Source organism: Cebidichthys violaceus, unplaced genomic scaffold, assembly GCF_023349555.1.
Source record: "Cebidichthys violaceus isolate CVI_PGR_0920_01 unplaced genomic scaffold, fCebVio1.0.p SCAF_83, whole genome shotgun sequence".
NCBI lineage: Eukaryota > Metazoa > Chordata > Actinopteri > Perciformes > Stichaeidae > Cebidichthys > Cebidichthys violaceus.
This window is the reverse complement of record NW_027176968.1, coordinates 203,010-230,773: the sequence shown is the minus strand read 5'-3', so window position 1 is coordinate 230,773 and position 27,764 is coordinate 203,010. Positions and strand designations below refer to the sequence as shown.

General features: G+C 40.9%; 4 protein-coding genes across 5 annotated transcripts; 1 reads left to right on the top strand and 3 right to left on the bottom strand.

Moving 5' to 3' along the window:
- Window positions 1-2,261: 2,261 nt before the first annotated feature.
- On the top strand, window positions 2,262-12,417 carry gng7 (guanine nucleotide binding protein (G protein), gamma 7). Of its 2 annotated transcripts, none has more exons than XM_068702339.1 (4): window positions 2,262-2,363; window positions 5,467-5,609; window positions 6,775-6,890; window positions 7,064-12,417. In XM_068702339.1, exons 3-4 carry the CDS (start codon window positions 6,810-6,812, stop codon window positions 7,187-7,189), a joined length of 207 nt encoding a protein of 68 aa, XP_068558440.1. In that variant the 5' UTR covers window positions 2,262-2,363; window positions 5,467-5,609; window positions 6,775-6,809; the 3' UTR covers window positions 7,190-12,417. The 2 variants fall into 2 exon arrangements, with proteins under 2 accessions (XP_068558440.1, XP_068558441.1); XM_068702340.1 differs by having other exon boundaries at window positions 2,262-2,604.
- A 1,727-nt stretch (window positions 12,418-14,144) lies between these two features.
- On the bottom strand, window positions 14,145-16,722 carry LOC137866422 (growth arrest and DNA damage-inducible protein GADD45 beta-like). Its single transcript, XM_068702336.1, has 4 exons — window positions 16,513-16,722; window positions 15,770-15,871; window positions 15,410-15,626; window positions 14,145-15,208 (listed from the first exon to the last, which is right to left on the bottom strand). The coding sequence occupies exons 1-4, from the start codon at window positions 16,548-16,550 to the stop codon at window positions 15,104-15,106; spliced, it is 462 nt and encodes a 153-aa protein (XP_068558437.1). The 5' UTR covers window positions 16,551-16,722; the 3' UTR covers window positions 14,145-15,103.
- Window positions 16,723-17,147: 425 nt separating this feature from the next.
- Window positions 17,148-21,953, bottom strand: LOC137866420 (interferon-induced protein 44-like). Its single transcript, XM_068702334.1, has 8 exons — window positions 21,651-21,953; window positions 19,669-20,176; window positions 19,410-19,461; window positions 18,806-19,001; window positions 18,401-18,553; window positions 18,104-18,275; window positions 17,907-18,007; window positions 17,148-17,783 (listed from the first exon to the last, which is right to left on the bottom strand). The coding sequence occupies exons 2-8, from the start codon at window positions 20,147-20,149 to the stop codon at window positions 17,526-17,528; spliced, it is 1,413 nt and encodes a 470-aa protein (XP_068558435.1). The 5' UTR covers window positions 20,150-20,176; window positions 21,651-21,953; the 3' UTR covers window positions 17,148-17,525.
- A 1,124-nt stretch (window positions 21,954-23,077) lies between these two features.
- LOC137866421 (interferon-induced protein 44-like) lies at window positions 23,078-27,260 on the bottom strand. Its single transcript, XM_068702335.1, has 8 exons — window positions 27,185-27,260; window positions 25,597-26,104; window positions 25,339-25,390; window positions 24,735-24,930; window positions 24,330-24,482; window positions 24,033-24,204; window positions 23,651-23,751; window positions 23,078-23,527 (listed from the first exon to the last, which is right to left on the bottom strand). The coding sequence occupies exons 2-8, from the start codon at window positions 26,075-26,077 to the stop codon at window positions 23,360-23,362; spliced, it is 1,323 nt and encodes a 440-aa protein (XP_068558436.1). The 5' UTR covers window positions 26,078-26,104; window positions 27,185-27,260; the 3' UTR covers window positions 23,078-23,359.
- Between the last annotated feature and the right edge of the window lie 504 nt (window positions 27,261-27,764).

Sequence of the window (27,764 nt, the reverse complement as noted above, 5' to 3'; positions counted from 1 at the left end):
GATGGATTCACAGACTCCCACTCCTCCCTTCACTTCCACTTCTTAACCCTCTAACATCTGCTTGGGGATGCTGTGCCAAGCGCAGTTGCTATGGAGACAGTGTGACGTTGACGACTGCTGTCGCATGAGAGTGTGGTGTGACCCTGGTGGGGACAGAGATGCGTTACGACAGGCAGAGGTCTCCCAGGCTGCTGCTGCTGGAGTGTATAACAAAGCACAAAGACAAAAAAAAACTCTCACCCCCCAAAGGGACACTGTGGCGAAGCCCTCTGCTGGGTCTTAATGAGGCGATGCTCGTGTCCACAAACACACATGCAGAGACATGCACACGTGTGCTTCTAGTCATTTGGGAAAGTCTGTGTATGACAGCTCAGAGCAGGCAGGGACAAAAAATAAAGGTGTGGGTGGGTGTCACCACTGTCAGCCTGAGAGCATCTTTCAGTCGTGACTCATGGGCTTCCACCGCTCATTTCTTAGAAAATGAAGAGCCCTGCTGTAATCCACTGTAACCACACTGCCTCCTCAAACAAGAGGGGGGAGGGGGGGGGGGGGGGTTGATAAGAGAGGGAATACAGTGAGTGCAATCAAAGAAGGAAGTGAAACAAATAAAGGGGGGAGATGGTGAAAGATATGGCTAAAAGGTGAGGAAATGAAAGAGAAATGTATGGGCATCAGCATAATTTCACACATCAGTGGAAACGAGGCCAATGCGGTATTCTGTGTGAGTTATAAATAGCTCTCGTGTGGTTATAATAAGTACTTCAGGTTTCCATACAGCAACAAGGAAGACATGAAGACATGGCTGGAGAAATGTGCATCAAAGCAACTCTATCGAATGCACATCTCCGTCAATGTCAGCATCACAGGTTTCATGGACCCAACAAATAAAGATGTAGGGTAAAACAAAATAAGCTCCTATACTTGTCAGACCTTTCTTTCATTCCTTCACCACAGAGCGAACCGTCCACATTCAGCCAATGATCATGCAGCAGATGCAGCACTTTTAAGCTCCGTGTGGAGGAGTGGACTATCAGCTCGGATGCGCGTTTGCGCCGGGCCTGCCAGGAATAGCGGGAGCGGCCCACACCTCCCCAAAATGGAAGGAACTATACAGTTGGGCAAAGGGCGCCGCCGTGTGGCAGCACAGCGCAGTGGCGTCATGTGGAGCGGAGGCATAGCGACAGTGAGGTACACAACTCGACACGTACGTGCCAGCGGAAAAATACACATCTTACAGGTTGCATTTGCATCATGGTAGAGTTGCAAAATATGGCTTATTTTATGCACATCTTGCAGCAGAAAAACTAATTACAGGCAAAGTACCATGGATAGAAATAAGGGTCATGCATTGTAGTCTTCATTTAATGCACAGATGAGGGAAATCAAAGTCAAATCAATGAATTCAATTAAATCTAATTTTCATTACCATTCGTTAATCGTGCAAAACTAAGTTTACAAAGAAAAACATATTATCAAGCTTTAACATATTAGACACATGTTTCTTAGTGTATTTAGGGTGTGCTACTTATCATCAGAAAAATATGTAAAGCAATATGTTGGAGACGTTTGAATTAGACGAGAAATAAATATCTGAAATGTATACAAAATGTTTGGGCCACTCAAAATAGAGGATACAGCATTTTGGTAAAGGGTATTTTTATTTATTTTCATATGGAATGAAAATATTCAGGCAAATTCGATAATCTATTTTATTATTTACATGCAATCTGAGCAATAAATAGATCAAAATCATGCTGTTATAGGCTATAAGTTGTTACGACATGATCAAGGTTCCAAAATAAGAGGTTTCGAGGGGATCGAGCAAGAAATGTTTTCTTTACTTAATTGTTGAATAAACATTTAGCCTACAAAGTGAGAGCAGGCAGAAAAATACAAATCAATGTTGAATGGGGCTTTTTATTTATGCAAATGTTACCCCATCTACACTTCATTCTGCTTAATGTACAGTGCTGTAAAAGCCTTGGGTCCTGATGGGGCACCAGGGGTCCTCCAACAAAAAAGATGAGGTATTGAAAATATCCAAACTCTAGTGGATGCATTCGGGTGATCTGTGTGAATGTTTGTTTTTGGGGAGCCCCTGGGTTAAAGGTGCTGTCACCGGATCGGATGGAGTGAGAAAGAAGGAGAGAGGAAGGAGGAGGAGGAGGAGGAAGAGGAGGAGGAGGAGGAGGAGGAGGAGGAGGAGGAGGAGGAGGAGGAGGAGGAAGGGGGTAGAGGAGTGGACAGACAGTGGTAGCGGAGGGGGAGGCGTTTGGCTCGGCGAAGACGGGGAGTGAACGAGCAGAGAGGGTGAGAAACCAGCGGATCTGGCCCTTTAAATCACCAATACAGCGCATTCGGAGGTGAGTTTGGAGATATTCGGGTATTTTTCTCCCTGTGTATAATAATTGTAACGCGTCCGTGCGCCTCCGTAACCCCGGCTTCTCGTCACCGAGGGCGGCTGCAGCGGAGAGGGGCTTCATCGGTGTCACGAATCCGGTTTTCCCCAGCCCTTTACCGGCATAGAGGGTGGGGAGGACCGGGGAAAGGGTCAGTGGAAGATTTCCTACAGCTCGGCTGGACTCTGAGGACGCACAAGCCACGGTATTAAAAAAAAACTCTGGATTTTATGTGCTGAAGTGGGCCGTGTGCCGATCAATTTGCATAATAGCGGAACATAAAGGCATGCGCTCCAGTATTGTGCCCATTGTCGCTGGATGGGTTCATATTGGCTGCTGGAGCTTGCCTCCCTCAAAACATGTCACCACCCTGCTCCCACGGCTAACAATCAGGGCCTATTTGCAAACCTGAAGTTGTCTAGTCTGGTCTTCACTTGGGAAAATATCTCTGGTTTTGATATGTACACACAAGGTCTGCCTGTGCTTGCGCGCACTGTGCGTATGCGTGTGTGTGTGTGTGTGTGTGTGTGTGTGTGTGTGTGTGTGTGTGTGTGTGTGTGTGTGTGTGTGTGTGTGTGTGTGCGTGTGTGGAGTGTGGATAGCCATGGGAGAGAGAGGACATGCTGTTCTATCCATCAAAATGCCCGCATTGTGTTTTCACACGGTAGAGCAGCAAGCAGGGCCTATAGCGGAGGACATGGCTCCGTACTGCAGGCCCGATCAGCGCTCAGGAGTTGCTAGGATCAATAAGGATTGATACATTTTTGCGCGTCTTGAGAGCGGCTGTGTGCTCGCAGGCTGGCTGGCTGACCGCGGCCTGTCCAGCACGGGTGATGTTTTTGGTCCAGGCAGAGACAAATGGCCTGCTTACTGTATATGTTAGCCCTCATGTGCACCGTCTTTGCAAGAAAGAGAGATTTGACCGTGGAGGTGGCAGAAACTGATATTTGCGCTGGTTTTGAAGTGCACAGCTTTCTTCTCATAGCACGGAATGCGCCATAGCAGAAAGTTTGAAAAATCAACAGATGCAGGCACTCGGTTTATTATATCACTGATGTGTGAAAAACGTCATTTAGGCTATAATTCTGAAATTGTACTGTCCCTGCGAGTTGCCACGTTTGTTGCTAATGCATTTGGGGAAATATGAAAACATACATTTCTTAGCAAAACCATCATTTGCATCTGAATGTTCACTCTCAAAAACAGAATTGATGTAGTTTGCGAAAGGTGCAACAGCTTGTAAACAAAAAGTGCTGTCACCTCGTTTGCACATGCTGAAAGAAAAGGTGTTTTAGAAGAACCATGGGGGTTGACAACAAAACCTACTCCTTTAATGAGCTATATTTTTCATTTTTGTTGTGACTGGTGTTGATTGAACTCTGAGGTATAGTTTTTCAGGCTGTAGTGTATAATGTTTACTTGGTTTATTGCTGGTGTGAGTTGCTGTTGTTCATGTGCGTATCACTATTCTTCTGTTGGCTGTTAGACCCTGACAGCTAATGAGAACTTATGTTGTGATGAAAAGGTTGTCTGTTCACACACACACTCACTTCCTACTTAGAGACAAAGATCAGGAGGTAAACCATTACATAGGGTTAAAAATAGTTTTTTTCATTAACGTTACATTCAGGTCAGGGTTGGGTTTAGGCATGAAGTGGACTATAGACGAATGGTAGAGTAAATTTCCAGGGTGGGTGATATCCCCATACAAATCTAATACAATAATAGGAGAGCCAATGCCTTTTACTATTCAAAGCATCTTATGTAGGATGTGCCATGTGCCATCATTTTTTAGGAAAGTTTATCATTAATAGGTTACCTCTGAATACATTTTGCTCTGTTTTTATGCTTAAATTAAATGGTTACCTGTGTGTTAATTATCTGATCTAACAAGGAACTAACGAGTGTTCATGTTTTCTAGAACACAATCTAACGTCACACTACAGTTATATTGCTGCTAGTGTTTCTCAAAGCAAGACTTCAACAGTATCTATACGCCCACTATATTCTCCAGGGAATTAAGGGAGTCAATTCAATGCAGTCAACAACAAGTTTGCATGTGTGAGAGAGAACAAATACACAGAAAAAATAGCTGAAAGAAAAAAGAAACCCTCTAAAATCTGGGCATTTTGCCTCTAAGGGTCTAGTTGGGATTAGGATTTGGGCTCAGCGTTAAGATCAGTATTAGGATTTAGAATTAGGGTTAGGGTTAGGTTGGGAGACAATTATAACATGTAAGAAGTATGATAATACAAATGTGTGTGCAGAGACAGAGAGAGATCATTGTATCATGTGTTATAATAAAACAAATCTATTCACTCCCTCCTCTCTCTCTCTCTCTCTCTCTCTCTCTCTCTCTCTCTCACACACACACACACACACACACACACACACACACACACACACAAAAAGCCTTAATTACAGACATGAATCTCTGAGCTACTCCGCAGTAGGAGTAATTAAAGCAGGACTCTCCTCCCGGGAGAGAGGGCGACAGACAGAGAGACACAAAGTCGTAACACACTCACAGTGATATACGTGAGGAGCAAGGTGCGGTTTTGATCACATGCACTGTTGGGGAAACTTCTACGCCGTGCTAAAAGACGTGTAAAAGAAAAGGGTTTTAAATTAATCTTTGACAGCACAGGTATTAAAGGACTTTTTTGTAATGAGCAATTCAGCAGTGTCCTACCACCTGGTCATTTAAGTCATGCTTTGTGACGAAAAATGAAATTGTGATAACAGATGTTGTAGTATAAATCCTAAGGCTGATGATGGGATAGTTTGATATTTTTCGAACTGAAATCAGCCGTTATTCAGACTCAAAATTGTGCAAGAATGACTATTTTAATTCAGATTTCCAATCACCGTGCACACTACAGCTAGTTACTAAATCTCCCAATATGAGTCCACGGAACAAAATCTTAAATCCGGTTTGGGATTCGTGACATGACAACGTAAATGGACAAAACTAACATTTTTAAAAGTATTACATGTTTGCCTGTCTGTAACCTGTAACTGTTTAAGAAACCATCTCACCTGCTCTGCTTTTTTTTTTTTTTTACAGAGACAAGCCAATGTGAGCTCAGCTGCAGTCCAGCTCTGTCGTTTTGACTTGGCAGCTGTTTTCTGGTCGTGCCTGCACCGCTCAGATCTCCATCCAGTCACGTTTGTGATCAGAGAGAGTCGTGTCGGCCTGCCATCAGTCAGGTAACAATCTATAATCTCTGCTGTGCTAAAAGCTTGAAGAATATGTAGTATGAATGACTAACATAGATAGAGAGATAGACTATTTATTCAACAAATCTTTCTCAGGTTGTTAAGTCAAGCTCCAGCCTTAGTTAATCTATGCATATCATTTCCATAAACTGTATTTTGATTAGGAAACTGCCATATTTCACTCATTATTAGTGTCGCACCACCATGTACTCACCTCACAGTGGTGCTATAACTCTACAGCTGAGGCCATACAGTCTCCAAAATAAAGCTATTGATGACTTAAAAGGTAATTCAGCTCATAAATCAGTTTAGTGTAAAAGCAATATTCATATACAGCATGACAGTAAAGACAGAAGCTGTTGTAAATAATCATTTGATTGTAAATACATCATGCAGAATATTCCTAAATATAGTGTAGAGTGCAGTGTAATTTTTAAAAGTGTCAATACCACAATGTAAAAACACTCCACCACATATAAAAGTACAGAAGTGTCATCGACTAAATGTATTTAACGTAGCAAAAATAAAATTGCTCATTGTGCAGAAAATTGCTCTTGTTACTCTGTATTATTATATAATATATTATTGGATGATTAACACGGATGCATTAATGTCCAAGCAGCATTTTAATGCGGGTGGGTAGTTGGTCAAGCTAATTTAAAATACTTTATGAATAGTATAATCTGTAAAGTAACTAGTAACTGTCAGAAGAATGACATTGAGTAAAAAGTACAATATTTGCATATGAAATGTAGTGAAATAGAAGTATAAAGGGGCATAAAATGAAAACACTAAAGTTCATTAAAATAGCATATGTTAGGATAATGCATGTAGCTACACCATCACCATCAACAATCAACAACTTGACTACAACAAATGTACCTTTTATGTGTTAAATATAATATAACAATATATATGTACTCACAGTATTTGTTTTCCTTTAAATGTAAATTTCCAATCCAGGAATGTCAACCCTCAATCTTGTCCTGGTTACACACCAGACACATATCAAAACATATTGGAAGCATATCGGTCTGTAAATGCAAAACTATGTTCCAGTGTTTTTAGTAGCCGGCAGGAGTCACTTAGCATATTTGATGAAATCCTCCATCATTGTCTGCATAGCAAACATTTTCTCACTCTCTCTCTCGTACAGTTTTCTCCTGTGTTGGTGTATTCTGATGGATCAGTATGTCTACCACTAATAATATCGCCCAGGCCAGGAAACTGGTGGAACAGCTGAGGATTGAGGCGGGGATTGAACGCATTAAGGTAGGACGATAGTTTAGATTGTTGTGAGCGTGATTATTCATCCACATCTGCCCTTTCCTTCCTTATACTTTTCTCTTTCTTCTCCTTCCTCCCTTTTCTTCTTTTCCCCCATTTGTCCAATTTCTCTCCTCATATCCTCCCCTTTTTGAATCCCTTTACCTCTCTCCCAACAGGTTTCTAAAGCAGCAGCAGAACTGATGAGTTACTGTGAGCAGCACGCTCGTAGCGACCCTCTGCTGGTCGGGGTTCCCACCTCTGAAAACCCTTTCAAGGACAAGAAGCCCTGCATCATCCTATAGCCGCGCTACGCTCCTCCTGCCACACAAACACACATTCACATACAGACACACATTAAATGCACACATTCGAAACTTAAATTGATCTCTAGACACACACACACATGCAAACACACACACTTCAAGTCTAGCATATGCACACACTCATGGAAACACACACACAAACACACACACACACACACACTCCCAAAATAGCCTCTCTGGAAAAGCGCCATACCCCGTAGCCACAGCTAGGGTGCAGGTATCTCGTTCTCTCAGTGGCTGAGATCAGTATATCACTGAGTATGATCCAAGGTGCTTTTGGTAATATTCAAATATGCTGGTAAATTAACTACAAGTGTCAGCTTAACTTTAAAAGGGATTTGGACATTAATAATCAGTAGGAAACCAGGATCTTTTTTTCCTTCTTTTATCATGAAATGAGGGGTTGGGTAAAGGGCGGACAGCAGTGCCATAGGCAAGGAGTGGGAGGATGCATGTGGGCAACAGAAATGGACGGTAGGCGCTTCTTCCAACCGTGCCAAACATGACCTAGTGTGCCATTAAAAGCTCAATAAAAGCTTTTTTTGTGGGAGTTAAAAAAAAGGTCTGAGAGCTTTGCCCACGAACTTGCCTGTGCAGGGTAATTTTGGAGCGAGTGGCTAAAGCCTTTGCCTTTATCGGGCTAGCATGTTCCCTCCCAAACCTCTTTCAACAGACCTTCTCTGCCTGTGGCCTCTGGCCAAACCTCCAGCTGTGCCAACCTGTACAGAAAGTCATCTCTAGATGCTGATCTGCTGTCATTGATTCCACTTCAGTTCATTATAGCTGCTGTTGGTTGAAATCAATGTCTAAGCTGACCTCAGATCTGTACCTATGAGGGGAAAAACTGCTCTACACAGAACTCAAGCTATTAACCCTGGACGTTTACTGCATTTTTATTAAGAAATACCTGTTTGTGAACTCAATGTACATTTTGATATTTTGTTGAAGCATTACTTAATAGATAAGATAATACTGTTTTTTTTTTTGTTTGTTTTGCTTTGACATAGGTGTTGCCCCTGGCTGATCAGGTTTCTCTTCCTGTCTGACGTTAAATGCCAGCATTAATGAAACAACAGGAGATCTGGTTGGAAGCCAGGGGTATTACCTGCTCGAATCTTAAACTAAAGTTTCTATCAAGCCTCCTTGTGCTTTACCCTGAAAGAGGGAGAGGTCACAGACTGGCCACACCCGAGAGTCAGTCTGCAAGGACTGCAAGGCTGGAGGAGAAAAACCCAAACTTAAAAAGTAAAAGTGAATTAGAAAAAATCTGAAATTAATTATTTCTATTTCTTACTTTTTCTGCTTATGTTTGATTCATTTGATTGCCATTTTTTACAAGGTTATGAGAAGAGATATATTGCATTGGATTGTGTAAATGTGGAAGTGTTTTAGTTTGCCTCTGCAGTACAGAGGAAGGGGATACGTCTTGTTTTAATGCATAATAATTCTTGCTTTAAATCAGAATAGAATAAAAATGACATGGCTTTACCAGTCTTTAAAATTTACAGTCTCCCCAGTAGATGAGCTTGCGTCAATCTGAGCTCAAACTGGTCAGGGACTGGATTGGTAAGAGCCAGCTGTCTCCTCCTGGTTTTCATCTGTCCTCTCCTCCACAATGCTCCTCCTCTCTGACAAACCAAACTTGATTGTAAAAGCTGAAGATGAAGTGAAAAAAAAATGAAGTCAAGAGAAACAAACTAAATGTATAAACTTTCTTTCAGACGTGCAGAAGTGATAAGTTGAAGAGTAGGTCTTTTGGGTTTATTTTTTGAGTTTCTTCTTTCTATGGAGTCCATGGAACCTGGTCAGTTGAGTATTACCCTGTACAGTGTTTGTAAGATACAAAATCTAAACACAGAATCCCTTACTGTGGATGTTGATTTTTTTTTGGTACTACTTATTCTGTTCTGTCATTCAAGATCATGTTTGTCTTCATTTTTGTTTTTGTCATTCAGGTTTATAGAGGCTCGCGATAGCGGAGGATGGTTTTAACCACCAATACAATACAAACACCTGATAGAAACAAAGGCCCTGTAAGGTTTAGGATCGTTTCCTGTTAGAAGATTAATCAACACCGGACCTCATTCCAGTGGCAAAAACCAGCCTCCTGATCTATCCTTTAACACCAGAGCGGTCAAGTTTTTATCAAGTGTTGGTTTTGGTGGGCGACAGGCAACTAGGACAACACACACATGCACATAACACACTCTCTCTTGCTGTTGTTTTTTTTAGGTTTGATTGTCAGCGGTCAAAGGTTAAAGGAGTGGCAAGGCTGTGCATTGAGAGCTGCTTTTGAGCTGCGGTTAATTGCTGAAAGCAGGGAGCTTTGTGCCATCATATTTACATCTGAGCATTTAGCCAAAGCTTTTGTGAGGCGTAAAGTACAGTGACAAGCAGGGTGGAGTGATTTGGACAGGACTTACGGCTGCTGAGTGACTGTCAGGGGAGTTGAACCCACCACTTTTCTGTTCTCTAATCACTACGTCAATATGAGCCACCTGCTGCACTGACTTTTGGGAGTTAGGAGTTTTTTTGTGGAAGTGGTGAGCGGTGAGCAGTTGTTTGTGTGTGCACAGTTTGAAAAGCAGGGTATACCTTGTAAAAAATACCTACATTAAGTAAGTTAATGGTGGCTTTAGTCCTAAAAGTGTTATTTTCTTCGTACAAAATTGAAATCTTCCCTTTTTCAGCATTTTTGTGACAAAATGAAAATATCTTGAAATGAGGCACCCTTGTTCAGTTAATTAACTTGTCTTTAAATGGAATAGTTTCACTCTTTGGAAAGTATGCTTATGTGCTTACTTGCTGAGAATTAAAGATTGATACCAATGTCATGTTTTTAGCTTCATATTTACCATACAGTCAGCAGCCGGTTAGGTTACCTAAGCTTAGCATAATAAATGGAAACGGGGAAACAGCTAGCCTGGCCCTGTTCACATGTATCAAAACACAAGTACAAACACCTTTTAAAGCACACTAGTTAACCTTTTTTTAGTTTAATCTGTATGAAAAGCAAGTTGTGTTTTTTTGCGCAGGGTTGAACTTAAGAGGTGCTGGTGTTACCTTTGGACAATGCCAGGCTTTATATTTACCCACTTCTAGTCTTTATGCTAAGCTAAGTTAACAGAATGCTTCAAGTCAAGGCTAAATTGCTAATTAGCATCAATGTGTTCACTGTAGGCAATGGTTCTTGGGTCATTCCTCATTTGTCTTTGTTACAAACTCAGAGCTGGTGGTGCCCAAAATAAGAAGAGAGCAGAAGCTGGAAAAAGGCCATAGAGGTGTGTGTGTGTGTGTGTGTGTGTGTGTGTGTGTGTGTGTGTGTGTGTGTGTGTGTGTGTGTGTGTGTGTGTGTGTGCGTGTGCGTGCGCCTGTGTGCGCGCACGCGCGCTGGGTGCAAGTGTTTGGCGGATGAGAGGGATGATTTGGCAGAGCAGTAGGCAGAGAAGAGAAAATAGAGATGCATGCAATTGTTAGTGTGTATTAGTGAGAGTCACAGTGTGTAAGAACACACATTGCCTCCGGCTCTCTGCAGAGTGCCACATAGTAATCTTACAGTACTGCAGCCCTGCCATTCCAGGTCAGGGTAACTCTGACCGGAGGAGAGGTCATGTGACACTGTCTGATTCAGAACATCATGCATGGCCTCCACTCACTCTTTTTATTTGTCAGATGCTCATTCTGGAGAAGAGTAATGAAGGATTCTGTCACAAGATAAAATCGTTCAATTGAATTGTGGGAAGCTATTTTTGAAGTGATGACAAATACTAACCCCAACCCACAAAGCAGACAAAGAATTTCTTTTTCTGTTTAGCTTCATCTGTGCCTGATTCAGCTACATTATATTAGCTGCAATATATGTTCACCACTCATGAAAGCCTTAGACCTAAAGCAAGAGCTTGACATTTTGGGAAATATGCTAATTTGCTCAGCAGAGTGTTGGATGAGAGGATCGATACCACACTTATATTTGTCAGTTCAATATGTAGCTTAAGGTGACAGCTAGTTAGCTTAGCTTAAAGACTGGAAGCAGGGGGAAACGGCTAGCTTGGCTCTCTCCAAAGGTATAACTTACCTGTCACCTCTAAAGCTCACCAAGGAACAGGTGATATCTTAGTCTTGCAACACTAGGCAACCAACAGAGGCTCCATTTATCTAGTCCTTATGCTAAGCTAAGCTAAGCTAACCAGCTACTGGCTATGGCTTCACATTTATCAAACCGACAAGAAAGGGGTTCAATCCTCTCATCAAAACTCTTAGCAATTTATCCATTAAGTGTATTTCCCAAAATGTCAAACTATTCCTTAAATTAAATAAATCCCTTTATCTTCAACCTGATTTAGGTTGAAATGAATGGTGATCTTTCAATAAAATTTAAAAAAGCAAGGATCCAGCTGAAGAAATATAATTACTGCACAAACAGAAATCTGAGTGCAAACTGCGGGGACAGGTAGAAGGTAACCCAGAATTACTGATCTGGGATTTGCTTTCTGCAGAATCCGAACAATTCTAAAACTTTGCAAGGTGCAGCTAAAGTGAACTGCAAAGGAATTGCACAACATAAAACAAGCATGCACGCATATCAGCGCACACACATACACACACACACACTGATGTTGTCCTGGAGATGTCTGAAGATGCTATTTTATATCATTATTGTTATTTCAATCATTCCATTTCTGGTTGGGCTCAAAATCAGAGACAGCCGACCTAAAGTTCTGGTTTAGCTGACAGTTTGTGTGATTGGTTGGTTGTCAGTTTGCCTAGTGGCGTATATTGTGTTAATGCTGGTATTGGGGGTTATCAGATCAGCAGAATGAACAGTGTTAAAGTAGAACACATGGCTCGAGATGGAAATCCACTGGTTTTGTGACACAAAGCGTGCAGTGAAAGTGAAATTAATTTGAGGTCAGGTGGGGGGAGAGTTGAGGCTCCTCATTGGTGGACTTTGAAATCAAACATCACTGAATCGGCTCTGAGCCCTTCCGGAGACTCATCTTTTGTGTTCTGCTCTCCTGTGTATGCATATAGTATATGTATCTTTTTGCCTTGATTGATTATGAAGAAAATATATCTATTTTTTGTAACTGTTCTCTGATGTGCCATAACTCATGTTTTCTTGCACACTGTTAATATTTTGTCGATATTGCTGTTAAAAAGATATTGAAAAGTAGATGACATTAATAAAAAGATGATATAATAACACATGCTCTTGTGTAATTGTTATACCTCCACCGTGCCGGCAATAGCTGTGGACACGTTACGTTTTCTGTTCATCCGTGCATCCCATTCTCATCAACGCGATATCTCAGGAATGCCTGGATGGTTTTCTTTAAACACATTTTTGGCCATAACTCAATAATTCATATGCTAATTATGACAATTTCACACAAATGTTTGATAGCATAAAATAATGAAGTCATGACACTTTGATGATCACTTAACTTTTCCTCTAGCTCTGTCATCTGCTCAAAATTGTACAGTAATTTGCTAAATGAATGACATTCCCATCAGCCTCAGCAGTTTGTGTTTTCTGCTAATAAGCAATTGTTGCTAATTGTTGCATTTGCATGTTAACTTTGGCCATGTGATGATTGAAGTACTGTGCAGTGGCAAAATAACACAATATCCATTCAATTTGGGTTTAATTACATTTAAAAGCAGCATTGGCTGATGAGGCATCCATATTTATTTGGTGTTCAGGCACCTTTGTTTTAGTTAGTTATATTTGAGTTTTCAGGAAAAAAAGTAATATTTAATTAATACTATTGAAAATTCGCAAACTCCAGTATGACAAACACAACATAAATGTCTCACAGAGCCATCTGTGCATGACTGTAGACACTTACTCTTGTTCATTTTTAGCTGCAATTTGTAGAATATATTTTCAGTCATTTTGTCTTCCTCACTCACTTTAAAGGTATTCTATGCACATAGACACACATGCTCCCTTAGTACATAGTGTGCAATGCAAATATTAATACTTGTTGCATCAAACAGACAAAACAAAGAACAGAGCAAAGAAAGAGCACTGCTAGGTAAAGCAGGTCAGTTGACATGAATGTAATTGTAAAGTCCCCTGGCTATCTCTGTGCCATTTGAAGCACTGCTTCAGCAGTCAACGGTCTCCTCCAAGTTTCAACCCATAGCTGTCCCTTCCCAGCCTCCTAACCCCTCAGCAAGTCAAAGCCAATCAGATTTAGTGTCGATGAACCAGAGCCAATCAGAGGTCAGTCCCCATGCTAGCCACACCCCTGTACATCTGATAGCAAACATATGGGAGGTCCATGTGCCTGAATGTTCCCTCATGTTTTGCAGTCAGAGAAAGTGAACCGACATGTGAGAGCAGAGGGTGGAGTTGGAAACAAAACAGAGAGGGAGGAGGGCACAGGGGAGGATGAACCACTTGTATTGTGTTGCAGGTACATCTTGCTATACCTGATCATGTTGAGATACCGTGGCATGGGTGGGGTTAAGGTCCAAGCCCTCTACAACATGCATTCACAGGTTTTGCGTCATTATGTGATGTGAAACATGTACACAACTACAATGCAAAGGGCTTGGGATATTAAATTATACATTTGAGCAGACAACTTGATTTTTTTCTGTCAGCTTCTCCCTCCCCCTGGATTCTTGACTAAGGAACAGTTGGTCTGCATCAGCTTGCTTTGCCTGTTTGTTCCAACACAGAGTTTCTGTCTCAACCCCAGTTTGTCTCTCTGACTGACTTGTTTACTACAACAAGGGAGCTAGCCAGACAATTTGTAAGGCCCCGTCACCAACAAAGACTTAGCTCAAAGTGTGCATAATTTTCCCATTCAACCCAAATTCAAACTGTAGTTGTGCAACTCAGCTATTTTTCCAGTTTGATGATGCAAACACAGCTTTTGTCTTGAAATTTGAGCATGACATTCTTGATAGAGAAGTAAAACAATTATGAATACAATAATTTATTGACTTAGATAACAGAGCACAAAATTAGACCTTAAATAGCCAAATGCATAATAGATAAAATCAATAAATTACTAGTGTAGCACCGTTCATATTATATTAACAGCGTTTGATCTAAGCAAAGCAGCATCCTGAATGCACAGAGATATTGACTGTTTTTTTTGCAGCAAAATGACAATTTACAGCAGATATGTTTCATCAGTTCAGACACAGTTCAGTATTCTCCGTCGATAATAAAGAAGATATGCATTGTGCATTGACTTTTTGTGGTCCTGAAATGCCAATAAACCCTGTGTGACTTTAACATGAACATCATTTCTATTTCAGTTTCCATGGTGACGATTCCTACGCAGGTTCAGCTGCTCATTTGAAGAATGCACACATTGTATGCCCAGTCATTTCTAAAGAAAGAGTCATGTATTGTACAAGCATACCACAATTCACACACACCTTCTCTCCAAGGACTCTCCCATGTCAGAGTACACAGGAATGCTGGGCATAGTTTCATTACAGCATTCCTGTCCTGTCCTTACAAACAACACAGGTTTTCCAGGTAGAAGTTGGGGTGTGGACACGTTTCCGTCGATGCTGCTACTCCCGTTATTGATCATCACACCCCCATAAACATTGCAAGTAGCCAAACAGAAGCACAAAATAGAAGCTTTGATTTAGTTTTACTGACAATGTAAAAAACACAATGTGGCCTGGATGTGAATCTGCTTTTCTGTTTGTATCTTCTGCACAATGCAGATTTTGTAAACCGGTCTCCACTCTGGTTGTTTCACTTGTTGCTGAAAGGAAGTACATGGTTCCTGCTTATCAGTCAGGATAGCCCGTCCCAGTCCACTCCAGGCCATCCCTGCATGAGCAACAACGGATCCCTCAGTTCATTAGCATCTGAACCCAAAAAGTCTTCGTTGGTGTATGCGGGTGCCAGACCCTTCAGCGTTCTTGTAGAGCCAGTTCAGGCACCCACTGGTCAAGGCGTCGACTCTCCTGGCAGTAGGTCCCCACCTCCTGTAGCCTGCAGTGGTCGGCCTGGGGGTTCTAGACAGGAAACAAAGACAACATAAAATTCATGTTCAGCCTTTAAGGGGAATTTGGTCTGCAGAATACAATGCAATGCAATAAATATTCACTCAAATAATGCCAATATCACAACATTTCACCTACAGCACTGCATGACAACAATCCGTAATGCATTTTTGGCCTTTCAGTTACATAACACAGGGTGCTGAGTCAACATACCGTAACCAGCATGCAGTGGAGGTCTCCGTGCTCTTCCTGATTTCTGTTGGCATCCACAGCACCCAGCAGCTGATGGAGCCGCTGAACTCCTGAGACTCGCAGGATGGTAATGCCGCTGTCGCAGCAGAAGGACTGTAGCAGGGTAAAGTGGATCTGCAGCGCCACATCATCTACATCGTCAGCTGCCAGAACACACAGGACCACACTGTCCGGGTCTCTGGGGAGGAAGGAAAACATTTTCAAATTGTGAGCTTAAGGCAGACACTTGCACTCAAGTTATTTTCTGAAATACAAGAGAAGCATCTACTTGTGAGTGTTAAACATTACAGGCATTGGCAAAACTTAATAGTTTCAACTCACGCATTAAGAAGTTTAGCTGATTCATAAATGCCAACGGTCAGGCAGTCTTGTTTCTGAGCTGTCACCAGCAACTCCTCCAGAGCCAGACCTACAGACTGCATCCTGAGAGGAAGACAGAACAATTAACTTTTTGCATGCTTGAAAAAAAAAAAAAAAAAAAAAAGTCCTCACACTGGTCATGTCATACACATGCTGGAGTTCTTTAACAAATGGGTCTAATATTGTATTAACCCATTTCATTAAATGCTGTTAAAATACCTTTATATAATAGCCCTAGAGAAGCCAGATAAAAGGCAATCAGAGGTTACTCCTCCAGTCCCATTAGCTTCATGTTGCATGTGGATGATTGTGATAAAATAGAGGGACTTGTCTTACTGGAGGCTGTGCAACATGCAGTATATTGTGCAAGTAAGTTATAAAATATGAATAATTAGAGTATGTTTTTAAAAACAAGATTATGCAACAACTTGGAAAAGTTGCATTATGCTTATATGCTGTCAAACTTTAATGAGTTAAATGTATATACAAGTATTTGGTGCTGAAAATATCTGCACCCGGGACAAATAAAGTCTTCAACCTAAACTCATAAAGTGGGATTGTGCCTCAGCAGTTCAGGCGATGCAAGGCTCGAGGCAAGAGAAGCATTCCTGTCCAGCACATGATTTTCATCATCATGGCTCAGACGGCCATACAACTACAGCCACATCTGACAAAGTGCAGAAAAACCGAGCGACATAGCTCACCTGTTCTCGATGGACACAAAGCTTTCCACTGGAATCATGTTTGGAAGTCAAAAACGTAACCCCGTGAGAAAAGCGTGACAGCAGTCCGGCGGTTTCACTAGTCCCTCTGTGCGTCTCTACAGAAGCGTTGGCAGCGTTTGTTGTTGGCAACGTTGCGTCACACTCTTTATACCGGGGCTGAGGAGAGGGCGGCACCGAAACCACCAGAGTTTTTCGATTGGCTCCAAAGAAACTCAACGTCTCTCTTTGTCATGTGGACTGGTGGTTTGTTTGTTTGGTTACACTGCGTGAGGCTTTTACACGGTATGGGAGTACATTTGCTTTGTCAGTCAGCCTTGTTGCTCTGCGTGACATCTCAGTGCATAATAAAACATGTGCGCGTGCATAGGCATTGATGCTAAATGTGCATTAAACAAAATGATTCCAGTGAAATTCATTAGTAAAAGTAATCTTCGTGAGTATGTTGAGCTGGGCAGATACAGTTGTGCAACATGAGCTCCTCGTCTTTTCACAACATCCAAGTTTGCACAACTGTACACCAGTTTATGAAATTATGACTGACATCTGGTGGCTGACTGAGAGAAAGAAAAGTCTGACTAACCTTTCTACTGTTGTAAAACTGAAAGTCACAATAGTTTGAAGTGCAGACAAAGACCTTTATCCACTTATTTCCATTTTGTGACTGTATAATGACAGATAAGAGATATAATGCATTTTTAACAGAAAATCCATGCAAGTGCATTCAAAGTTATGTAAACAGTGAAACAGTGCTCAAAAAAGTAGTTAACATTAACACTGAACTTGATGTAAGAGTCAATTCACCCAAACTACAGAAACAAGTATGAACATATTCAGTTGTGTGAAACCAGCACCATTCCTTTGTCTTTAGTTGTTGTTATACTGCTGGAAGCTATATATCTAAGGATAAACTATTTAAACAACCACACATTTCTTTTAATATATCGACTCATTGGCTTGAATTATTGAGATATGGGAAATCGTGATCCTGTCTTTCAGACATGATGTTTGGTTTGTTCTGATAGAACAGGACGAATAGAATCATTGGATCTGTAGAGCTCCTGCTGATCAATCATCTCTTGTTCCTCAATAATCTGGTTCTCAAAGTAGCTGTCTGTGTAGTTTAGCATCTGCTGCACAGCAGTCAACAGCAGTATGTCAATATCCTGGTCCAGCTCCAGCTCCTCACTGTAGCTCTTCACTGGCAGCACACAGGACAACGGGATGCCAAAAAACTCACTCAACTCCCGGGCCTGAAAGACGGCAAAATAAATGGACATGGGTTAGATTCTCAATGCCAACACAAAAACAAGTAATTAATTACAGCATCGCTGTTCTCATGATTTTGTTGAGCATCTTAACATGATAGTTGTTACCTTCCTCTGGATGTAAACACTGCGATAAACATTCTTTAAGTCTTCTGCCACCAGCGGACAGGCCTCGTCTACTTTCGTCATCAGCAGAATCTGAGGAATTCCTATAAGAGAGCAGAAGAAAAGGTAGTAGAAACTAACAAGATATAAACGGTGAAATGGTGGAACCATGATAAAAATAATATTCTTATACTGCTAACCCAGGGTGTTGGTCTTTTTACGGATGTCAACAAACTTGTCCAGCATTTTTTGGGTGAGGAGGGAGACCTTGCAGGTGTCGACCACATAAACCACACAGTGAATCACATCATTCAGAGTCGCTTGCTTCTTAAAGCCAGGAGAGTCCATCTGGAGTGGCATTAAGGGATTAAGCTGAGGAACAAATAAAGCAGAAAGAGAATCATTTGTTATTAATCACTCAACAAAGCCTCCTACATTCTTACCACTAAATCAGTTACATGAAGATGTGGGTAATTAGGTAGATAGTTATACGAGACCTGGTAGCGATCCTTTATGTGACCTTTGAAGATGTTGACTAAGTCCTCAATGTTCAAACCAGCCTCAGCGTTTTCCTCCAGCCCCATTGTGTCACACAGGATCAGAGGAACAGCTCCACCACCTTTCCCTGCCTTGATGGTGTAGGTGCGGAACTGCAGGAGCGATATAAATGTAGTATAATTAGAGCATGTGGAATCCGTTTTACGTTCATATTACAATCAAAGCATGTCAACCTTTATATGAACTACAAGATGTAAAAAATTGTCCTTTTTAATTTTTTCTCTGCTGTTTTTGTTCCATGTTATAAGCTGACATTCATGATTAGGCTGCAGCAAAAACAACGGACACAGTTCACCTTCAGCATATCTGCAGAGTATCACAAAGAGTAAAACTTGTGCCAGCACCTGAGTGGTCACACTCTTCCCCGCTGTACCAGCGATGGCCTGGGATGTCATGTTGCCTCGAAACACCGAGTTGACGGAGTTGAAGAAGGTCGACTTGCCGGCCCCGACGGGCCCCACCAACGACACTCGGGCTTGTTGGACTGTTTTGATCTCAGGATTGTAGCTCTGAATGTTCTTCATCAACTGCTGCTTTCTCCTGGAGGGAACACAAATGACACAGAAGACATTTAAGCCACATCGACATAGAAAGATTGAAGGTTTCAAGTGTGTTGCACCTGTAACCACACCCAATGTCACAGTGTATCTACACACCTTGGAGTACAGTTCTACATCACTGCAGCAAAGTGAGGAGTTAAACCACTGGAGGTCGACAAAGACCAGACTTTAAGCTGCTGTTAAATTGCTCTTTAAATTCAAAATTAAAATAGGCGACAATCTTACAACAATAATACAGAATGTGCACATATTTTTCTTTTTAAAGTAAAGTTAGTCGTACCATTAAATAAGAGGTGGATTTAGACACTTGGTTCTTTACTTTTGCCATTTACTTGAGTCACAACTTTTTCATTAATTGTGGAAAAAATTGCCAAAGATTTCTACATACTCCGCAGTCCAGCAAATGTTCCTCCAGGGTTTGGCCAGAAGATCTCCCAAGCCTACAGGAAAGTTCATATAAGTTAATCGAAACATGATGAAATATTTTATTCAACATTCAACATTAGTTTGCTACAGTCCACTTTAATAAAACAATGCCATTCTTAGTCAGTTCATTGCATAAATGAATCAACACATAAGCTAATTCAGTATAAAAAAGACCAATTTACTTTAAAGATTGCATGGATTAAAACACATCCACCACACACCTTCAACTCGAAACACTTCAAACTCTGTCAGTGCCAAGTCTTCTCCGTGCATCTCTGCAGCCTGAAAGGTGAAGTTTTCCCCTGGGTTGGACTTGATCTTAGCATTGTCCTCATGCAGGAACACCAAGGCACCATAATTCGGACCGGTGGCTTCATCTGTGAAAGCACACTGTCGGTTGATACCTGCCACCCTCAGTGGTTTGTTTCCTCCTGCGCTCATGCTGTAGAGGAAGGCCTCCTCATCAGAGACTTGCGCTCCGCTCTGGGTGTAGTCCTGAGAGGTGTAGGCCCCGAAGACAAACCCAGCGTCATTGTAGGCGACGATGACAGTGGGCCCCTGTTTGTCACAGCGGTTGTGAAAAGCCAAAGCAGTGAAGCCGTGGACGCTGGCTTTGTAGAGCAGGTGGAGTCTGACATGACCCAGGAGAGAGAGCAGCTTCTTCTGCTGATCTTCAGACAGGCTTGAGGTAACGACAGGCATGACGGCGGGTAGACTGTCCAAACACACCTGAAGATGCAACACTATGATTAGATATAATGGTAGAGTTTTCTAACAGGGCATACTCTCCATTACTAAAAAAAGTGTCCAAAATCACATGCAACCACATATAAAATGCTTTCAACAAGAGAAATGTGTTTCAAAAGGTGATGTCTTACTACCAAGATTACAATGTGAAAATATTACATTATAAGTCAAAGTTCTGCATTAAAAATGTGAAATTTGAGTGCAGAGTTTTTTTCAGCTAAACGAATTGGTGTGCAGCTGACAGATTGTGAATACTGGTGCAAAGATTTGTAAGGATTTAATTGTTGTAACTGGTTGAGTTGTAGCTAGTTTTAACATCATCAAAGGGAAACAAGATGAATCTGAGGAGTTGTGAATTGACTAGTTGGTTGGGGAAGAGAAAATGTTAACTATTAACTCCAGCTGTCAGATAAATGTAGTGGAGTAGAAGTATAAAGTAGCCTAAAGTAGAAATACTCAAGTTAAGTACAAGTAAAAAATTGCACTTAAGTACAGTACCTGAGTACATTGATGTAGTTACTTTCCACCACTGCTTAATTTTGTTGTGGAAAACTTCTAATAATAAATCGGGAGAAGAGTTTTGTTCACAAATCAAAAGAAAATAATAAAGTCTTCAAATGATTCAAAGTTGTCTTGTTCTGTTTATTTCACTTGCAAGGGAAAAATGCACCACAGTCACTTCAGTCAGTGTCTGTGGTGAAAACTTCAACATCGTACAAGACACCAAACCATTTTATGCATACATGAGTTCACGCCTTGGGATAAATCATAGACAGGGAGTAGATGTTTTCGTACACTGGCTACCGTTCTTATCTAGTCTCATGCCAGGTGCGTTAACTGAGGGTCAGATACGGTTTTAAGGTCTGTCTCAAACTTGCCATACAGACAAAGAAGACACTGTGTCTTCACTTTCTTTCTGAAGTGGGAGTGTGTGATCAGCCATGAGAAACAGGACACCGGGTTCATAAACTTATTAACTGCTCAGGACTGCTGTGTTTTGTCAGTGTTTGTGTTCCTCACTTTCCCTTTCAGTTGTACATCTTTCAAAACATTTCATGATACTAAAATATATTTTTTCCATTACAATTTCACGTGAAATATCAGAAATCAGATGTACCTTTACAATTTTATGTGAATTTAACACGTGAAAAAAACGCGACTTTCACATGTAAAATGGCGTTTATCATGTGATAACTTAACATGTGCTTTATATAATTCGTAGGCATACCTAATGGTTGTATTCATTTCCATGATACATCATATAAACATTACAGCAAATACTGTCAACATCCCACAACTATATTTCATTGTTAAAAAGATGATGAAGAAATGGAAAATGCATCAAAGAGAAAGCGTAAGTATATCGATGGACAACACCCCCGTGATCGATAATTGAAACCTAACCAATGACACATACCGAATAACAGTCGATGCAGTTGAAGGTTATCAAACTCACCTGCAGTAAAATGTCTAAAAGTATTTTGGTAAAATGCAGCAGGTCGCTGTAGTTCAGTTGATCTTTGTTTCTCCGTCCAGAGAAAAACGAAAATGAAACTGTAATACCGTCATTTGAAAAAAAAAGAGGAAAAAGGACTTCTTGGTTGCCAAGCCCTGTGGGAGTTTCCGTACTTTTGAATATAGTTATACAAAGGAAGTTGTCATAAAGCAAGATTTTTTTTCAATTTAAAATGCTGATTTAGAGGGTACTCAACCTGGACCCTATTATGTTTTTGTTTCTGAAATTGCTCCACTGTTGAGCGAGAGCGCAGTACAATGGACTGGACTGTAATGAGGAAATTTGGCACCTTCTATTAACGTCCACTGGTAGCTTGTGTTTGCCACTGACAGGCTCTAACTGCTCTTCCACTAATTGAAAGAGTCTTGCTCAAGGAGAATTCTCGTTCTGCAATCTCCCGAGGTGACGTGTTACCGGAAGACAAAGTGGAAACGTGGTAAAGCGAATGTTGTCCGAGTGTTTGAGTAGGCTACAGAAAGCTTGCTTGTTATCTAAAATATTTTTAATATCATGACTGAATATTTAGGTGATTTCGACAATGTGGATGAGGTTTTGAGTTTGATGGTCGCCTGTATATCTCAGAACTAGAGTATTCGCATGAAGAGGATGATGTATTGTATGTCAGGGGATGGGATGATTGGTTAGCATGGGGATCCGTTAAATAAACAAGGTACAAGTTGAAGGGCGGACGAGGAGGCAGAGGAGGGTGAACTAGCTGCTGCAAGGCTGCAAAGCTCGGGAGACTGGTGGTGTTCCTGTGGGTGCTGTGACCCTATGAGGCCCACAGAGGAAGCGTGATGTAAAGAGTGGGACCTGTTGCTGCTCTTCAATTCAGATTTCACACCAGATCTCTCCTTGAGCGAGACATGGACACAATAAACATGAAGCATAGCTTTAGTTCATGCAGGACACGGAAGTCATACACCCCCAGCTGTAACCAGCTGACGGCCAGCGAATGGAATCATAGCTCCCAATCAGCCACACACCAATCACAGCCCACTCTCACTTCAAGGAGGTTTATTTAAATATGACTCCCTCCTCACTGATTCATTCTACACCTATGCTGTTACAGACCGCACTGCTGGCAAAGCTTTGCCTCCTCCACCCCAGCCTCCACCCTGTTTTAGTTTAGAGTTCATCTCATGGCAAATGGTTGAAATGTCTGTATAAAATGTACTTCTGGCTCATTCCTTTAATAGAGTATCTGGATGCATAACTGGACACCAGTTCATGAAATTATGACTGACATCTTGTGGCTGACTGAAGGAAAGAAAAGTCTGACTAACCTTTCTGCTGTTGTAAAACTGAAAGTCACAATAGTTTGAATTCAGTTATACATGTTCAAGTAAGACTTTCATGCAGACAAAGACCTTTATCCATTTATTTCCATCGTGTGACTGTATAATGACAGATAACAGCTATAATGCATTTTTAACAGAAAATCCATGCAAGTGCATTCAAAGTTATGTAAACAGTGAAACAGTGCTCAAAAAAGTAGTTAACATTAACACTGAACTTGATGTAAGAGTCAATTCACCCAAACTACAGAAACAAGTATGAACATATTCAGTTGTGTGAAACCAGCACCATTCTTTTGTCTTTAGTTGTTGTTGTACTGCTAGGAGCTATATATCAAAGGATAAACCATTTCAAACAACCTGGTTGTCAAAGTAGCTGTCTGTGTAGTTTAGCATCTGCTGCACAGCAGTCAACAGCAGTATGTCAATATCCTGGTCCAGCTCCAGCTCCTCACTGTAGCTCTTCACTGGCAGCACACAGGACAACGGGATGCCAAAAAACTCACTCAACTCCCGGGCCTGAAAGACGGCAAAATAAATGGACATGGGTTAGATTCTCAATGCCAACACAAAAACAAGTAATTAATTACAGCATCGCTGTTCTCATGATTTTGTTGAGCATCTTAACATGATAGTTGTTACCTTCCTCTGGATGTAAACACTGCGATAAACATTCTTTAAGTCTTCTGCCACCAGCGGACAGGCCTCGTCTACTTTCGTCATCAGCAGAATCTGAGGAATTCCTATAAGAGAGCAGAAGAAAAGGTAGTAGAAAAGACCAGATTGAAATAGCCAAGAAGATAAAGTAAAAGTTTACTGACCCTAAGATTCATTACAGCAGCAAGAGAAATATAATTCAGCATGGAAAAAGGCTAAATGAATTGTTGTACACAAAGAAAACTCTTGTGTAGATGTTAGACATGTCTCTAATATAACTATTTCAACATACATATATCAAAACTAACAAGATATAAACGGTGAAATGGTGGAACCATGATAAAAATAATATTCTTATAATGCTAACCTAGGTTGTTGGTCTTTTTACGGATGTCAGCAAACTTGTCCAGCATTTTTTGGGTGAGGAGGGAGACCTTGCAGGTGTCGACCACATAAACCACACAGTGAATCACATCATTCAGAGTCGCTTGCTTCTTAAAGCCAGGAGAGTCCATCTGGAGTGGTGTTGAGGGATTAAGCTGAGGAACAAATAAAGCAGAAAGAGAATCATTTGTTATTAATCACTCAACAAAGCCTCCTACATTCTTACCACTAAATCAGTTACATGAAGATGTGGGTAATTAGGTAGATAGTTATACGAGACCTGGTAGCGATCCTTTATGTGACCTTTGAAGATGTTGACTAAGTCCTCAATGTTCAAACCAGCCTCAGCGTTTTCCTCCAGCCCCATTGTGTCACACAGGATCAGAGGAACAGCTCCACCACCTTTCCCTGCCTTGATGGTGTAGGTGCGGAACTGCAGGAGCGATATAAATGTAGTATAATTAGAGCATGTGGAATCCGTTTTACGTTCATATTACAATCAAAGCATGTCAACCTTTATATGAACTACAAGATGTAAAAAATTGTCCTTTTTAATTTTTTCTCTGCTGTTTTTGTTCCATGTTATAAGCTGACATTCATGATTAGGCTGCAGCAAAAACAACGGACACAGTTCACCTTCAGCATATCTGCAGAGTATCACAAAGAGTAAAACTTGTGCCAGCACCTGAGTGGTCACACTCTTCCCCGCTGTACCAGCGATGGCCTGGGATATCATGTTGCCTCGAAACACCGAGTTGACGGAGTTGAAGAAGGTCGACTTGCCGGCCCCGACGGGCCCCACCAACGACACTCGGGCTTGTTGGACTGTTTTGATCTCAGGATTGTAGCTCTGAATGTTCTTCATCAACTGCTGCTTTCTCCTGGAGGGAACACAAATGACACAGAAGACATTTAAGCCACATCGACATAGAAAGATTGAAGGTTTCAAGTGTGTTGCACCTGTAACCACACCCAATGTCACAGTGTATCTACACACCTTGGAGTACAGTTCTACATCACTGCAGCAAAGTGAGGAGTTAAACCACTGGAGGTCGACAAAGACCAGACTTTAAGCTGCTGTTAAGTTGCTCTTTAAATTCAAAATTAAAATAGGCGACAATCTTATAACAATAATACAGAATGTGTACATATTTTTCTTTTTAAAGTAAAGTTAGTTGTACCATTAAATAAGAGGTGGATTTAGACACTTGGTTCTTTACTTTTGCCATTTACTTGAGTCACAACTTTTTCATTAATTGTGGCAAAAATTGCCAAAGATTTCTACATACTCCGCAGTCCAGCAAATGTTCCTCCAGGGTTTGGCCAGAAGATCTCCCAAGCCTACAGGAAAGTTCATATAAGTTAATTGAAACATGATGAAATATTTTATTCAACATTCAACATTAATTTGCTACAGTCCACTTTAATAAAACAATGCCATTCTTAGTCAGTTCATTGCATAAATGAATCAACACATAAGCTAATTCAGTATAAAAAGACCAATTTACTTTAAAGATTGCATGGATTAAAACACATCCACCACACACCTTCAACTCGAAACACTTCAAACTCTGTCAGTGCCAAGTCTTCTCCGTGCATCTCTGCAGCCTGAAAGGTGAAGTTTTCCCCTGGGTTGGACTTGATCTTAGCATTGTCCTCATGCAGGAACACCAAGGCACCATAATTCGGACCGGTGGCTTCATCTGTGAAAGCACACTGTCGGTTGATACCTGCCACCCTCAGTGGTTTGTTTCCTCCTGCGCTCATGCTGTAGAGGAAGGCCTCCTCATCAGAGACTTGCGCTCCGCTCTGGGTGTAGTCCTGAGAGGTGTAGGCCCCGAAGACAAACCCAGCGTCATTGTAGGCGACGATGACAGTGGGCCCCTGTTTGTCACAGCGGTTGTGAAAAGCCAAAGCAGTGAAGCCGTGGACGCTGGCTTTGTAGAGCAGGTGGAGTCTGACATGACCCAGGAGAGAGAGCAGCTTCTTCTGCTGATCTTCAGACAGGCTTGAGGTAACGACAGACATGACGGCGGGTAGACTGTCCAAACACACCTGAAGATGCAGCACTATGATTAGATATAATGGTAGAGTTTTCTAACAGGGCTTACTCTCCATTACTAAAAAAAGCAAACGGTGTTGACATGTGAAATATGATAACTAAATATGATGTGAAGCATCCAAAATCACATGCAACCACATATAAAATGCTTTCAACAAGAGAAATGTGTTTCAAATGTGATGTCTTACTATCAAGATTACAATGTGAAAATATTGCATTATAAGTAAAAGTTCTGCATTAAAAATGTGAAATTTGAGTGCAGAGTTTTTATCAGCTAAATTGTGAATACTGGTGCAAAGATTTGTAAGGATTTAATTGTTGTCTTTGAGTGCCTTTTAAAGCGCTATATAAATAAAATGTGTTATTATTATTATTGTCCTGAAATGACTAGTTGGTTGGGGAAGGGAACATGTTAACTATTAACTCCAGCTGTCGATAAATGTAGTGGAGTAGAAGTATAAAGTAGCCTAAAGTAAAAATACTCAAGTTAATTACAAGTAAAAATTGCACTTAATTAAGGATAGTACTTGAGTACATTGACTTAGTTACTTTCCACCACTGCTTAATTTACGTGAAAAAAACGTGACTTTCACATGTAAAATGGCGTTTCACATGTTATAAATTAACATGTGCTTTATCATAGGTTTATAATTCGTAGGCCTATGGTTTACTACTTCAGACATGATTTATGAAGCAGTGATAAATCACCAATAATGATAAATGTTGGGTATATCCGGCTTCAATACAACATCTATGTCTCGGTAGCTCGCGCTTAAATAATCGAAGGGTTAATTCCATTTTCACCTCGATGAATAGATGTTTAAAAAGTTGAAAGACAAACTGGTTATTTAGGTGTTTGTAATTGTCATGATACATCATGTAAACATTACAGCAAATACTGTCAACATCCCACAACTATATTTCATTGTTAAAAAAAAATGAAAAAATGGAAAATGCATCAAAGAGAAAGCGTAAGTATATCGATGGACAACACCCCCGTGATCGATAATTGAAACCTAACCAATGACACATACCGAATAACAGTCGATGCAGTTGAAGGTTATCAAACTCACCTGCAGTAAAATGTCTAAAAGTATTTTGGTAAAATGCAGCAGGTCGCTGTAGTTCAGTTGATCTTTGTTTCTTCGACTAGAGAAAAACGAAAATGAAAATGAAAATGAATCTGTAATTTTGTAATATAGTTATACAAAGGAAGTTGTCATAAAGCAAGATTTTTTTTTCAATTTAAAACGCTGATTTAGAGGGTACTCAACCTGGACCCTATTATGTTTTTGTTTCTGAAATTGCTCCACTGTTGAGCGAGAGCGCAGTACAATGGACTGGACTGTAATGAGGAAATTTGGCACCTTCTATTAACGTCCACTGGTAGCTTGTGTTTGCCACTGACAGGCTCTAATTGCTCTTCCACTAATTGAAAGAGTCTTGCTCAAGGAGAATTCTCGTTCTGCAATCTCCCGAGGTGACGTGTTACCGGAAGACAAAGTGGAAATGTGGTAAAGCGAATGTTGTCCGAGTGTTTGAGTAGGCTACAGAAAGCTTGCTTGTTATCTAAAATATTTTTAATATCATGACTGAATATTTAGGTGATTTCGACAATGTGGATGAGGTTTTGAGTTTGATGGTCGCCTGTAT

Coding starts and splice junctions, on each gene's coding strand:
- gng7 (XM_068702339.1), top strand. CDS start 6,810: ATGTCTACCACTAATAATATCGCCCAGGCCAGGAAACTGGTGGAACAG. Junction 6,891..7,063: donor CGGGGATTGAACGCATTAAG/GTAGGACGATAG, acceptor CTCTCCCAACAG/GTTTCTAAAGCAGCAGCAGA.
- LOC137866422 (XM_068702336.1), bottom strand. CDS start 16,550: ATGATTCCAGTGGAAAGCTTTGTGTCCATCGAGAACAG. Junction 15,872..16,512: donor TTTGTGTCCATCGAGAACAG/GTGAGCTATGTC, acceptor TCTTCCTCTCAG/GATGCAGTCTGTAGGTCTGG. Junction 15,627..15,769: donor TCAGCTAAACTTCTTAATGC/GTGAGTTGAAAC, acceptor CTTCCTCCCCAG/AGACCCGGACAGTGTGGTCC.
- LOC137866420 (XM_068702334.1), bottom strand. CDS start 20,149: ATGCCTGTCGTTACCTCAAGCCTGTCTGAAGATCAGCAGAAGAAGCTG. Junction 18,008..18,103: donor TAAAAAGACCAACACCCTGG/GTTAGCAGTATA, acceptor GCTCTCTTATAG/GAATTCCTCAGATTCTGCTG. Junction 17,784..17,906: donor GTGTTTACATCCAGAGGAAG/GTAACAACTATC, acceptor GCCGTCTTTCAG/GCCCGGGAGTTGAGTGAGTT.
- LOC137866421 (XM_068702335.1), bottom strand. CDS start 26,077: ATGTCTGTCGTTACCTCAAGCCTGTCTGAAGATCAGCAGAAGAAGCTG. Junction 24,205..24,329: donor ACATAAAGGATCGCTACCAG/GTCTCGTATAAC, acceptor TTTGTTCCTCAG/CTTAATCCCTCAACACCACT. Junction 23,752..24,032: donor TAAAAAGACCAACAACCTAG/GTTAGCATTATA, acceptor GCTCTCTTATAG/GAATTCCTCAGATTCTGCTG.